The sequence below is a fragment of the Pseudorca crassidens genome, chromosome 4, assembly GCF_039906515.1.
Source record: "Pseudorca crassidens isolate mPseCra1 chromosome 4, mPseCra1.hap1, whole genome shotgun sequence".
NCBI lineage: Eukaryota > Metazoa > Chordata > Mammalia > Artiodactyla > Delphinidae > Pseudorca > Pseudorca crassidens.
The window spans coordinates 114,698,498-114,713,117 of record NC_090299.1 but is presented as its reverse complement, the minus strand read 5'-3'; the positions used below and the strand labels follow the sequence as shown (position 1 = coordinate 114,713,117).

The 14,620-nt window shown below is 37.1% G+C and overlaps 1 protein-coding gene across 2 annotated transcripts in view; it reads right to left on the bottom strand.

Moving 5' to 3' along the window:
* Positions 1-901: 901 nt before the first annotated feature.
* The window catches only part of COPS4 (COP9 signalosome subunit 4), a 35,586-nt gene continuing 21,867 nt past the window's right edge, over positions 902-14,620 (bottom strand). The window contains exons 7-10 of one of the 2 annotated variants that reach the window (XM_067736400.1): positions 13,334-13,504; positions 8,496-8,611; positions 6,223-6,307; positions 902-1,422 (exon numbers count right to left, since the gene is read on the bottom strand). In XM_067736400.1, the coding sequence (XP_067592501.1) occupies positions 1,289-1,422; positions 6,223-6,307; positions 8,496-8,611; positions 13,334-13,504 (506 nt within the window). In that variant the 3' untranslated portion in view covers positions 902-1,288. The remainder of the gene's footprint in view (positions 1,423-6,222; positions 6,308-8,495; positions 8,612-13,333; positions 13,505-14,620) is intronic. The other variant, XM_067736401.1, reaches the window with a different exon arrangement.

The following is a 14,620-nucleotide window of genomic DNA, read 5'->3' as shown; positions in this document are numbered from 1 at the left end:
ACTTGTCAAAGTTACCATTTCACTGTTCATATCAGTTACTGGCCCAAGCAGGTCTGCTCCTGGTAAGCTGATCTCTAATGTGATTCTATCTGGCTGTTTCTCCAGTTTGGGAGTGGTGGTTTGCCCTATGACCTCAATTCTCCTTCAGATCTAATAAAAGGCATTGATTTTTCTGCCTGTTCAGCCTTTTTCTTATGATTCCATTTTCTCCATCCTCTCTTAGCATATCAACTATATTTTTTAAAATTTTATAGTTCTGAAATTTCAATCTGTCTGCTTACATTATCCATCTGTCCTTGCATGTTGTGGGATATGTCTTGCTGTGAGGATGGAGTGATGACTTCAGCTCCTTATATGCTGGAGCTGAAACTGGTAATTGCCTACAAACTCTTTTATTTTTTATTATTTTTATTTATTTATTTTTTTTGTGGTACGTGGGCCTCTCACGGTTGTGGCCTCTCCCGTTGCGGAGCACAGGCTCCGGACGCGCAGGCTCAGCGGCCATGGCTCACAGGCCCAGCCTCTTCGCGGCATGTGGGATCCTCCCAGACCAGGGCACGAACCTGCATCCCCTGCATCGGCAGATGGACTCTCAACCACTGCTCCACCAAGGAAGCTCCCAAACTCTTTTTTAAAAGTTCTTCCCTGTTTTCACTATAAAGCAAGGCTGAAATAATCCTGAGGAGTCTTCCCTGATCTCTCTCTGCTAAGTGAAAAGCTCCTGCCTATGTACTCTAGTACTTGGTACAACTACAAGTATTTCATATATTGACTCTTAGCTCTGTGACTCTGTGAATGCCTGGAGAACAGGCTTTTTGGCTTATCTTTGCATTTCTTGCATATGGTATAAATAAGTGTCTGCTTAATTGAAAGGAAAAAGGAACAAAACACTGTTCACTAATTAAAAACAAAGTACTACTTTTATTTGGCTCACTTCTCCATTTATTAGATAACCACATGTGGAGAGGCACAAAGCACTTAAGTTTTACATAACTACAAAGTTATCACAAATCCCAAACTTTTTAGCCACAGATACTTCACTTACTCTGTTTAAAGAAAAAGCTTTCAAAACATCTGAGTTAGCCTGATACAGAGACCCTGAATAAATGGGAACTACATATTTTTAAATGCTTGTACTTCCTGCTCTAATAATGTCTTCTTTAAATTGAATCCAGCATAAAAGGGATTGAAATATGTAAGGTCATGATGCAAATGCTTTTGAGAGATAGTGAAATTAATCTGTACAACATGGAAAAAGATGTAATGTGCACACAAGGTCTGCAAGGATTCACTGAGCCATCTGGGCTTCCATGGCTTGTGCTGTCCATTCTGGTGCTGTCTGACTGATTTTCTCCAAAAGGTTATTCACTTGGAAACAAAGCGATTGGATCTGTTTGTCCCATGTTGGCAGGGCTTCTCGTGCTAAAGAAAAAAGGAATAATGTACAAAGTTGAAATTACTCCTTTGCAACCACAGTGAATGTTGAGTTAGAAGATAAATACAGTAACATTGATTTTTAAAAGTTTACTCCAAAAATCTTAGTTAATGAAATTAAGCTAATTAAAAAATAGTTAAGAAAAGTACCCCAATCACTAGTACAAAGTATAAACAAAACAAAACAAAAAACACAAAATAAAACCAAACCACCTCAACTGCAGCAGTCAGACAGACAACTTCACTGAGGCCACCTGTTCCCTCACCAATGTCTACTGCTTCGTAAGACACTGCCACCAACTGGGGAAAGTGAAACTTGAAAACACTACGATCAGTGAAAGAAGCTAAAAGGTCACATATTGTATGGTTTCATTCATATCAAATATCCAGAACAGGTAAATCCATAGAGACAGAATAGAAATTGGTTGCCAGGGGTTGGGGAGAGAGGTATGAGGAGCAATTGCTTAAGGGGCATGGGATTTCCTTTTGGGAAGATGAAAATGTTCTGGAACTAGGTAGAGATGGTGGTTGCATAACACTGTAAACATACTAAATGTTACTGAATTTTTCACTTTTAAATGATTAATTTCATGTTATGTGAACTTCAACTCAATTAAAAAATAGTAGTGGAGGAATAGGTATTCCTTTATTAACAGTAAAATTTACTATAAATTTATTACCTAATATTGTTACAGATCAATGGAACCAAATAGAGTACAGAAATAGATCCGAACATATATGTGGAACCTAATATACGCCAAAGATCAGAAAGGATATTTTATTTAATAAAAGATATTTGCATAATTGGCAATCCATCTTAAAAAAAATAACTAGACCATGCCTTAAAATTATACACAAAAATGAACTGCAGACAGATTAAATTTCTAAATATAAAACAATAAATAAAATATTAGAAGAAATTTTAGGAAAATATTAATTTTATCCCAAAATGAGGGAGACTTTCTTTTTTTTTTAACATCTTTATTGGAGTATAATTGCTTTACAATGGTGTGTTAGTTTCTGCTTTATAACAAAGTGAATCAGCTATACATATATCCCCATATCCCCTCCCTCTTGCGTCTCCCTCCCACCCTCCCTATCCCACCCCTCTAGGTGGGAGGGAGACTTTCCTAATCAATACAGAAAACACAAAAGCCATAAAATTAAAAATGGACATATTTGGCTGCAAAAGAGCTTTTAAATGTGTTTATGGCATGCATTGCGTTACAGAAACACAACTGACAGAAAGAGAAAAATATCTGTAACAGATAGGAAAGGTGTGGAGGGGGAATGAAGGAAATAGACAAGAAAAACTAACATGAATTCACAGAAAAGGAAATACTAATGGCCAATACATGGAAAGATATTAAACTTCACTAGTGCCAAGGAAATGCACAATAAAACAATAACAGAGTATTTTCCCCTCAACAATTGGCAAAAGATAAAAAGAAGAAGAATATCCAGATCTTAAAGATTCATTCTCTCATACTGGTGGAAGTGTAAATGGCTACACCTTTCTGGAAAGCAAACTGGCAGTAGCTATTAAGAATCAAAATATGTATATCCTTTGATGCAAAGTATGCAACTTCTGAGACTCTGTTCTATAGAACTAAGTGTCCCAGTATATAAAGATACGCACAAGGAAACCACCTGAATGTCCATCAACAGGTGAATAGTTGAACTCCACGAAATACTATGCAGCTATTAAAACAAATAAATTAGATTTATATCTAGTGACTTGCAAATATATTCACGGTACATTAACTTAAAAAAAAAAAAAACCACTTTGGGACTTCCCTGGTGGTCCAGTGGCTAAGACTCTGAGCTTCCACTGCAGGGGGCATGGGCTAGATCCCTGGTCGGGGAAGTTCCACGTGCCAAGCAGTGTGGCCAAAAAACCCCCCAAACAAACAAACAAACAAAAAACAAAAAACACTTCATAGAACACTATGTACTTTAAAGTATAATGCCACTTTAAAAAATCTCTACATGTTTTTACTTATCTATATAAGCATGTAGAAAGGCACACGAGACTTTAGACTGACATTAGTTATGCCAGGCAGCTGGGATCAGAAGAATGCAGGTGAAAGTGGAAAGACATTACGGACTCTTCCTTTATTCATCCTTGTAATGTTTTACTTCTTATTATGAGCAGATTTACCATTGTAGTTTTTAAATCTAAGAAAATTAGAAAGTAAAATATCCCATATTCTATCAAGTTGGTATACGTTAATTTAAATTGTGTTTACTTTGTGACGCTTCTGCTATACTCTTCATCATACACTGTGTTTGCTCATTCAATAATTATTTATTTCCCACTTACAACGTGCAGGGCACTGGAAAAGATGTTGAATATACCATGGAGAACAAGAGACACTTAATATCTATCACTAGGAAGCTGAGCTTGGTTAACAGAAACAGACATTTAGACAAATTCAGAAATTCAGGGTGACAAGCATGTATGACTTAAAGCCATACCTAACCTGGGAAGTCAGGAAAATCATTATTGATTAACATTGTTCAAACTAAGACATGGGGACAAACAGAAGATGGCTGGAGAGGCTGCTTGTGGAGAGGGATGACTATTTTGGAATGTTTCAAGTGGGAAAGAATTTACAATGCTGGAAAAAACAAAAAGTCCTGTGAGCTGGATTGGAAAGAGAAAACCATAAAGGATCATGCAGGACCTTTTGGAGACTTTGTAGAATCTTACTCTACAAGCAATGGGGAAGCCATTCATCAGCATGTCAAGGAAGAGAGTCACATTTAATAATTTGGTTTTTATTTCTTTTTTCTGTTTGTTCACATTTTTAAAAGATCACAATCCCTCTGGCTCTACTAGGGCAACTGGACTAGAAAGGAGCTATTGTAGATGTGAGAAAAAAAGCTAAAAGGCTATTTCTTAAGCCCAGAAGGGGTTTCAGGGGTTCAGAACAGGCTGGTGACAGTAAGAAATGAAGAAAAGTACATGGATTCCAGATACACTACAAGGTAAAATTCGAAGGATTCTGGGCAGTGAAGAAGAGAAGGGGTCAAGGATAAGGAATGCTGGAGAAAGCGAACAGTGTAGTTTCTGGCTGGCTGGCTGTTTTGGGAGGCAGGCAGTGGAGGAGATAGTGAATTCAGTTCTGGGTATATTCATTCTGAGAAGCCCACGAAGCAATCAGGTGGGAAACACCTATTAATCAATTAGAGCCGCTGAACCTGGGACTCAGAAGGGAGATTTACACTAGAAATCTAAGCGCTGTCTGCATAGAGATGGTAACTGAATCAATGGGAATAGGTGAGATTACCTAGGGTAACAGTAGAGGAGAAAAAGGCCGAGGAGTATGTCCCAAGCAACCCCAATATTTAAATTTAAAGCACTATAGAATCTACAAAGACAACTGGGAAGAATACCTGGAGAAATAGGAGGAAAAACAGGAGAACAGGGTGAAGGAGATGACAGAAGTCAAGAAGGGGCGGGGGCACTCAAAAAGGAGTGAGTGATCAACCCTATTCAATATGTGGAAAAGTCAGGATGAAGCCTGAAAGATAAAAGGATTTTTGTTAAAATGGAAGAGACCTGACCATGTTTAAATATTGATAAAAAGAAGCCAACAGAGAAGAAAAGGATGAAAATAGACAAAATAATTGCTAAGCTCAGGTTCCTAAAAAAGATTTCTTTTGGAGCAGGGAGTGGCAGAGTTCAGAGAAGGGATCCAAAGTACAAGAGGAAGAACTGGAGAGAGAGATAGAAACCATCTCCCATAAAACACGGAAGAAGAAAAAGACAGAATTAGATCTATATTGAACAGAGAGTGAAGGAGGAGAAAAGTCAGAGGTTTAGGAAAATGAAATTTGAAATAGTCATTGCAGAGTAGGGAAAAAGTGGACTAGAGAAAAGTATCAAGAATCCCAGGCAGCGTCGAGAATTCAGGACCTTGAATTTTGTAGTGGTATCAATCTGTCTGGTGCTCTGACTCTTCTCCAGCAACGTTAGTTAGTTACTTAAGTACAGGCATGGAAAAGATGGAGAATGGGTTCATTCAAGGTGAAGTTTTGCTGGACAGCAGGAACAAAAAGTTCGCAGGCAAGTGTTCTGGGGCATCTGTAAAAGAAGTAACTGAATCATGAAAATGATTGAAATCCTGATTTCATGATTCACGATGAATCATGAAATCTAAGCTGGATAGGAAGAAGAGTAAAGGTTAAAAAAGGGCTGAGCTGACTGAAAGAAAGTGAAAGCAAATAGACCAGAGGCTCCAATGCAGTCAAGGAAGAGGTGAGGTAGAAGTACCTGAGAAAGACCACTAGAAAGGCTGGGAAAAGGTCATGGTCAGAGTGGGATACTTCAAATTAAAACTGTACAAGTGGAATGGTTCTGGGTAAGGTCCAGGGCATAAATGAGGTGGGAAGAAGGGCTGAGGAGGTATTAGACAATGAGAAAGACAAGAGATCTACTTACCTGTCTGTCTTCATCAGTTTAGTGAGCTGCTAAACAGGAAATGCAACTGTCATTTCTACATGCCCAATACACGGTATGTGGTCAATAAATGTTTGGTGAGTAAATGAGTGAACTAACATAACAATTCCAATTTCAAATTTTTCCACGGCATAGAAAATGCTGCATTAATTAGATTCATGAATATAAGTTCATAAAAATTATTTTAAATTATTTCTTTGGGAAATAAGCTCATTCCAGTAGTAAGATTCTGGGTCAAAGGAAATTGCTCAACATGTTTTAATCACAAATATACAACACTTCACTGCCATTTCATTATGATATAAACAAGCAAAACTTCTTACTTTCAAAATGAACTATTCCATCAATCTGATCAATAAATCCATTCATACGTCCTTCTGTTATCATTTGCGATGCTATCTTTTCTGCCTGTTAAAAAAAAACAATAAATTCTTAGACACTTTAATTATCATTTCTAGTTATTCACATATTCTCACCAAGAGAACTGAAAGCTCTTGGTTTAGCTACCCGTCACTAAACTTTACGTATTTGTTCATCTGCCAATCATTACAAGAATAAATCCTGTAAATCTGCCTGTTATATCCCCCCAATTCTTTCTGGGTACAATCCATTATTTTAAGTTAATTGGGATCTGTTTTTCTTGTTGTAAGATTTTAAGCAAGAATCTAGCCTTCTAACCAACTTTTCTCTCTGCTCAAAATCAAACTAACAATTTTTCCTCTCACTGGGATCCACATCTCAAAAAAATCCCTAGCTTTTCTTATTTTATTTCATTTCAATTTTCACAGTATTTATCACCCCCAAAACTCTCTAAGACAGTAATATTTTTGAAGAAAATATTGAAAGGAGGAATAATGTTCAAATTTAAAAGGGAAACGAAAGGATTTAAAAGACCATTAAAGGGGAGCAAAAGGTCCTCTACCTAATTCCTAAAGAAATACTTCATGTTTACTGTCTGTTTAGTAAACTGGGTTGTGACAGTCATTTTAGTAACTCTGACCATCTTCACAATCAACCCTAAATCACTCTTGAACAGACTGTGACTAGCATTTATTGTTAAAAATATATTCACTTCCCTTAGTCTCAGCAAGGGATCAATATGTCAAAGCCTAAGAAGAAAGCACCTTTTAATGGTAACTGAAGCCTTGGTTCCGAAATTGTTCCACGTCCTTTACTGTGTGTTGAATGTGTACACGTAAAGGAATTGTATTAGAAAATACTAAATTTAAATTTCAGTAACAGATAAAAGGGGATGTGACCATAACTACATGACTCTAAGCTCTACAAGTTTTGTAGTGAGGTGGATGGACTTGGAGTCTGTCATACAGAGTGAAGTAAGTCAGAAAGAGAAAAACAAATACTGTATGCTAACACATATATATGGAATCTAAAAAAAAATTGTTCTGAAGAACCTAGGGGCAGGACAGGAATAATGATGCAGACGTAGAGAATGGACTTGAGGACACAGGGAGGGGGAAGGGTAAGCTGGGACAAAGTGAAAGAGTGGCATGTACATATATACACTACCAAATGTAAAATAGATAGCTAGCGGGAAGCAGCCGCATAGCACAGGGAGTTCAGCTCGGTGCTTTGTGACCACCTAGAGGGGTGGGATAGGGAGGGTGGGAGGGAGACGCAAGAGGGAGGAGATATGGGGATATATGTATACATATAGCTGATTCACTTTGTTATACAGCAGAATCTAACACAACAATATAAAGCAATTATACTCCAATAAAGATGTTAAAAAAAAAAAGTTGTACAAGTTAGGTAAAAGTAAGGTTGATTGCTTGCTTTTACTGTTACTTAAAATTAAGAGAATGTTTTATAGATGTTACGTGAAATACCCTCTACATACGACCGGTACTTTTTGGGAATTTATACATAGCCAACCAAACGTTACCACGATTAAGAATAAAATTAACTCCCTAATAACTCAGTCAACTTCTTAAGTTAAATCAAGCACAGAAGTTACAATAGAATAGCCCAGAGTATTACCATAGTCATTCTCTCAAAGAGATGAACTTTTTAAACTTTGAGTCAATCTAGGGCAGAAAAAAGAATTAAGGCATAGATCAAATGTTAGTTAAAAATCAGAAACCACTATGAAGTGGATTTAAACAGATACTAAACAAAGATATTCTTATAAAATGGGTATCATAACCTGGAACCCCTTTAAGATTTCCATTCTAGGTCACTTTACCATAAAATACAACTTAAAAAAAAAACCAAATCAAAGAAAATTCCATTACAGTACTATTTTGACATTCAAATAATTTATTTCCATTTACCTTAGGCTTTTAATGTATATTTTTGTTGCAACTGCCAATATTTATCAATTACAGTCGTCTCTTGGTATCCATGGGGGATTGGTTCCAGTAGCCCCCATGAATACCAAAATCCATGGATGCTCAAGACCCTTATATAAAATGTAGTAGTACAATGAATACAGTCGGCCCTCCAAAATATTCCTCCAAAATATCCACAAATTTTGTATCCGCAGATATGGAGGTCCAACTGTATATATTTTATTTTCTCTTTATGTCAATAATTTAGTCTCTTAACTTCCTTTTATGTATTGGAAATAAGAAAATACCTTAGCTGCAGGAATCTCTAAAAGGGCTCCAAGTTCCTCAAAGGTAATATTATTATATAATTTGCTTGCAGACAATAAATTGTGTTCAATAACAGCTCTGTCCAAGATGCTAGAACCTTAAATATAAATAAGAATGTTATAACTTTGAAACTAGTTTTACACTCTTAAAAGATGCATCTTGTTAAAAATTTTCTAGGCATGTACTAACTCATAATCATTGCCTTTATTCTTATCAAAAATTTAAAAGTAACCAAAATCCCTTAATACATTTTGAATAACATGCAGTTAAATACAAATAACATTTAGAAAATGATTGGCAAGTATTTATTAACTAACTGAACAGATTTAATCCTCTGGGTTTGGGGTTTTGCTTCCTCGGACTAGCTACCAACTTCACTAACTTTTCTTTTCTTGCTATAAGCACATACTTTTATTAGCAAGCAGCAGCAAAACAAACATGCAAACAATCATGCTGTTTGTAAGCCTGATAAGTCAAAAAATACTGCTCAATGGAAATATCTATTCCCCTGGGCACTTCACAAGCACTTTACTCTGAGGCAAACGTGAGAAATGTTTGGAAGGCAGGATCCCTTCATGAGATATCAGGCATAGGATCCTCCCTTAAGTAAGATAATACAGGGCATGACAAAGTTATGGACCTCAGGCCCCATCCTGAAGGTGTGGCTCACTCACTTCTTTTTTTTTCCTTTCCAGTTTTATTGAAATATAATTGACATATAACATTGTATTTATTTAAGGTGTACAACATAGTGAGTTGATATATGTATATATTGTGAATTGATTACCACTATAAGTTTAGTTAATTAACATCATCACCTCACACAGTTACAATTTTTTTTCTTGTGACAACTTTTAAGATCTACTTTTTTAGCAACTTTCCAATATAAAGACCTAAATAAACAGGAACATATGGAAGACTTAATATTGCTAAGATGGCAGTACTCTCCAAATTGATCTACAAATTCAGTGCAATCCCAACTGGCTTCTTTGCAGAAACTGACAAGCTGATCTTAAAATCTATATGGAAATTCAAAGGACCCACAGAAACCAAAACAATTTTGAAAAAGAACAAAGTGGGAAGACTCAAATTTTCTGATTTCAAAACTTACTACAAGGGACTTCTCTGGTGGCACAGTGGTTAAGAATCTGCCTGCCAAAGCAGAGGACGTGGGTTCGATCCCTGGGCCAGGAAGATCCCACCTGCCGCAGAGCAACTAAGCCCGTGTGCCACAACTACTGAGCCTGCGCTCTAGAGCCTGCAAGCCACAACTACTGAGCCCACATGCCACAATTACTGAAGCCCGCGTGCTGCAACTACTGAAGCCTGTGCACCTAGAGCCCATGCTCTGCAACAAGAGAAGCCACCGCAATGAGAAGCCTGCGCGCCACAATGAAGAGTAGCCCCTGCTTGCTGCAACAAGAGAAAGCCCGCGTGCAGCAACGGAGACCCAACGCAGCCAAAACTTAAAAATTAAAAAAAAAAAAACTTACTACAAAGATACAGCAACCAAGACAGTGTGGTACTGGCATGAGGACAGGCATACAGAATAATGGAACAGAATTTAGAGTCCAGAAATAAACTCACATTTACAGTCAACTGATTGTCAACAAAGATGCCAAGGCAATTCAGTGGGGAAATAAGAGTCTTTCCAACAAATGGTGCTGGGACAACTGAATATTCACATGCAAAATAATAAAGTTGGACCCCTACTTTACACCATATACAAAAATTAACTCAAAATGAATCAAAGACCTAAATGTAAGAGCTACAATTATAAAATTTACAGAAGAGGGGCTTCCCTGGTGGCGCAGTGGTTGAGAGTCCGCCTGCTGATGCAGGGGACGCGGGTTTGTGCCCCGGTCCGGGAAGATCCCACATGCCGCGGAGCGGCTGGGCCCGTGAGTCATGGCCGCTGAGCCTGTGCGTCCGGAGCCTGTGCTCCGCAACGGAAGAGGCCACAACAGTGAGTCCCGCGTACCAAAAAAAAAAAAAAAAAAAAAATTTACAGAAGAAAATAGAACAACTTTTCATAACCTTGGATTAGGCAATGGTTTCTTAGATACAACACTGTAAGCACAAGCCACAAAAGAAAAAACATAAATTGGACTTCATCAAAATTAATAACTTTTGTGTTTCAAAAGATACCATCAACAAAGTGAAGAAACAACACACAGAATGGGAGAAAATATTTGCCAATCATTTATCTGATAATAAGATCTAGAATGTGTAAAGAATTCTTACAATTCAATAATAAAAGCATAAATAACCCAATTTAAAAGTGGTCAATAAGCATATGAAAAGGTGCTTAACACCATTAGCCCCCAGGGAAATACAAATCAAAACCACAATAATATACCACATTTCATACCCACTAGGATGACTAAATCAAAAAGACAGATAATATAACAAGTGTGGGAGAAAATATGGAGAAAACGGAACCCTCACACACAGCTGGCAGGAATGTAAAATGGTGCAGCCACTTTGGAAAACAGTCTGGCAGCTCCTCGAAAGACTAAATATAGAGTTACCATATGACCCAGTACTTCCACTCTTAGATATACATCCAAGAGAATTAAAAGCTTATGTCCACACAAAAACTTTTACATAAATGTTCACAGCAGTATTATTAATAGCCAAATAGTGAAAATAACCTAAATGTCCACTAACTGATGAAGAAATAAAATGTGGTTAACAGAATGTTATTTGGCAATAAAAGTGAATGAAGTACTGATGCACACTACAACATGGATGAACCTTGAAAACATCACGTTAAGTGAAAGAAGCCAGTCACAAAAGATCATATATTGTATGATTCCATTTATATGAAATGTCCAGAACAGGCAAATCTCTAGAGCAGAAAGTAGACTAGTAGTTACATTGTAAAACTCTGAGAATATACTGAAACCACTGAATTGTAATAACAACAACAAAACTATGTCTCAAGGTTGCTAGCCTTAGGGTTGTAATGACAATAAACAAAGATGTCCAAGAAAGATAAATAAGGAAGGCAATAAAGTCTAAAATGGAAGAGGAAGAAGACAAAATGCCTGTCCTATATATTGATACATAGTCTCGTATGAGAAATTTGAAAATCATTTGCATTCTCTGAGATCCTAGTGAATAGCCCTCATTTGAGAAAAGAACTATCTGATGTTATCTTTTTTTTTTTCATGGCCAGAATGCTCAAAGTCAAATGTGAAGCTCAACTACATCAATTCTAGAAACTCTTTCTTATTTATCTAGCTTTTGTTTGTCAGATATCTTCTTGCAAAAGAATTTATTTAAAGCTGCTCAGAATACACAGAAGACAAGAAAATTTTAAAGTTAAAAAGAAAAAGAATAACAACAATCAAAACACACACATTACACGTGGGCTACAAGTTTAATTTTTTAAACTTTCTAGCAGCCCATCAAATTAAGAAAGCTGGGACTTCCCTGGCGGCACAGTGGTTAAGAATCCGCCTGCCAATGCAGGGGACACGGTTGGAGCCCTGGTCCGGGAAGATCCCACATGCCATGGAGCAACTAAGCCCGTGCGCCACAACTACTGAGCCTGTGCTCTAGAGCCTGTGAGCCACAACTACTGAGCCTGCACTCTAGAGCCCACAGGCCACAACTACTGAGCCCACATGCCACAACTACTGAAGCCCGTGTGCCTAGAGCCCATGCTCCGCAACAAGAGAAGCCACCGCAATGAGAAGCTCACAAACCGCAACAAAGAGTAGGCCCCGCTCACTGCAACTAGAGAAAGCCCAAGCGCAGCAACGAAGACACAATGCAGCAGAAAATAAAAATAAATAAATACATTTTTTTAAAAAAATTAAGAAAACCAACCAGTTTATCAACTCACAGTGTTTAAATAAGATAAAAATCAATTGCTCTGGAGAATCACAACTAATCCTAAGACTGAAAAGGAATTTTTCTGAGGATCTGCATAAAGAATATCCTATAGAATAAATATCTCCTTTAGACAGAAAGATAATAATCAATTGATTTGTTTCTTAAAGTACAATTAAATAAAAGAAATTCTATAGGTCAATATAATTGCTTCAATAATCTGTAACTCAGGGCAGTAAGACTGGTGAGGTATATACCTTTCAGCCAAATCTTACATAAATAATTCTTTACAGCTAGATTCTCTTCAATATGGGATGACAGTGAATCCAAGGCAATGAGTCTGACAGCTCTGCACGTTTGTCTTGACCTTTTCCATGTTTCTGGTGGCCTACATCTATATTTTTATTATCATGTGTGTTACTATTATAAGCTACTTTAAAACCTCTGTAGATAAACATACATAAAATAATTGATGTTATGAACAAGCATCTATTACAAAATTCTTTCCCAGCAAAGGCAGTCTGACTTAAGCAAATACCTAGGAAACATGACACCAAGTTCTATTCTTATTGGAAACACTTTCCCCTCAGTAACCTTGGGCAAGCTATTGTGCCAAATTTTGCTCTAAAATAGGACTGGATAATTATGCTCTGTTACAAATTGATGTTTAAGATTAATTAAGGTACTTATCAAATGGTTTGAGTCTTTAAAAAACCAGGCACTATAAGCCTAGCCTATAATTCTTCTGCTCTTAGAGTTTCCAAAAAATGCTTTATTCCATGAAATGCTTTCCAATAGAGCTACTCTTATACTTCAAACTCATATCTGTGTATAATATTCATCTTCAGTCAATACTTCTTTTATCAAGTGTTACATAAAAATATTACAGAAAGATATCAAGATGCTTCAAATTTAACATATGTTCTACTAGTGTGACCTCAATATTTACTACCACATACTTATAAGAAGTAATCATTACCATCAGCTGTAGTTGCTTTCTGGTGAGGCATCAGCATGGCAGCAAATTCTTGAAGTTGATTTCCTCTGATGATCCTATCTAGGTACATTTTCTCGAGGATTCCATAAGCAGCAAGTTGCTGGCACCTTTCATCCTTAAAAAGAGTAGCAAGCATCCGAGAACGCTGCTGTCCTAAGGGGAACAAATGAGCATCACATATTCTCACAATCCGTTTTTTCAATGAAAAGCAATCTTTTTTATGACCCCATTTTTGCCTACTAAAATATGCAGGCTGATTCTCGTTATTTCTGGTAGTTATGTTCTATAAATTTGCTGCCAACACTGTATTAGTGAATACTCAACTCCTGCTCCTAGGGGATATATGGGGTTAGGTTCCATGAGCCTCTGGTCACAACATTTTTTTCAGCTGGTCACTATGTAACCTTGTTTTGTGTATTTCTGTTTAAAGGCACCACATTCAATACGTATTGTTGATTCAGTAACATTGAATTCATGGCTTACACTATAACTCATGCCTGAATTAAGCTTACCTAACTTAACACACATCGTTTCTCCAAAAGGCACATCACAGACTTCCCACACATAAGTACACAAGATAGTACTTCAGCACTATGCTAGGGGCCATTTTAGACAGCAAAACCACCAACAAAATGCATGAAAATGTGGAGAATGTGGTATTAAATAGACCACAAAAAGGACACTTGTTTATAGTATGAGAGCTGAAACAAGGTAGAGCATTGCCTTGTTCGATCCCAGCTAGAAACATAAACAGGGAGACTCAAATTTTTTGCTGCTCTGCACATGTCTGCAAATGACTGTGAAAGCATCATACTTTGAGTACTGATTTGGGGGTGATAAATTTTAGGAAGCAGGCAAAGTCACAAATGTGGAATCTGTGAATAATGAGGATTAACTGTATATTCATTTGTGAAGACTATGATATACAATCATTCCCTCAGTATCCAATGGGGATTGGTTCCAAGACCACCCCCCCAATAAATACCAAAATCTGCAGGTGCAAAAGTCACTTATGTAAAGTGATATTGTTTTTGCATTACCTTCATACATCCTCCCCTATACTTTAGATCATCTCTAGATTATGTATAATACCTAGAGATGATCTATCTATGTAAATGCTATGTAAAGCGTTGCTGGCACATGGCAAATTCAAGTTTTCCTTTTGGAACTTCCTAGAATTTTTTTCCCCAAAATATTTTCAATCCACAGTTGGTTGAATCTGCGGATGAGGAACCCCTGGATATGGAGAGCCAACTATATGCCAAAATG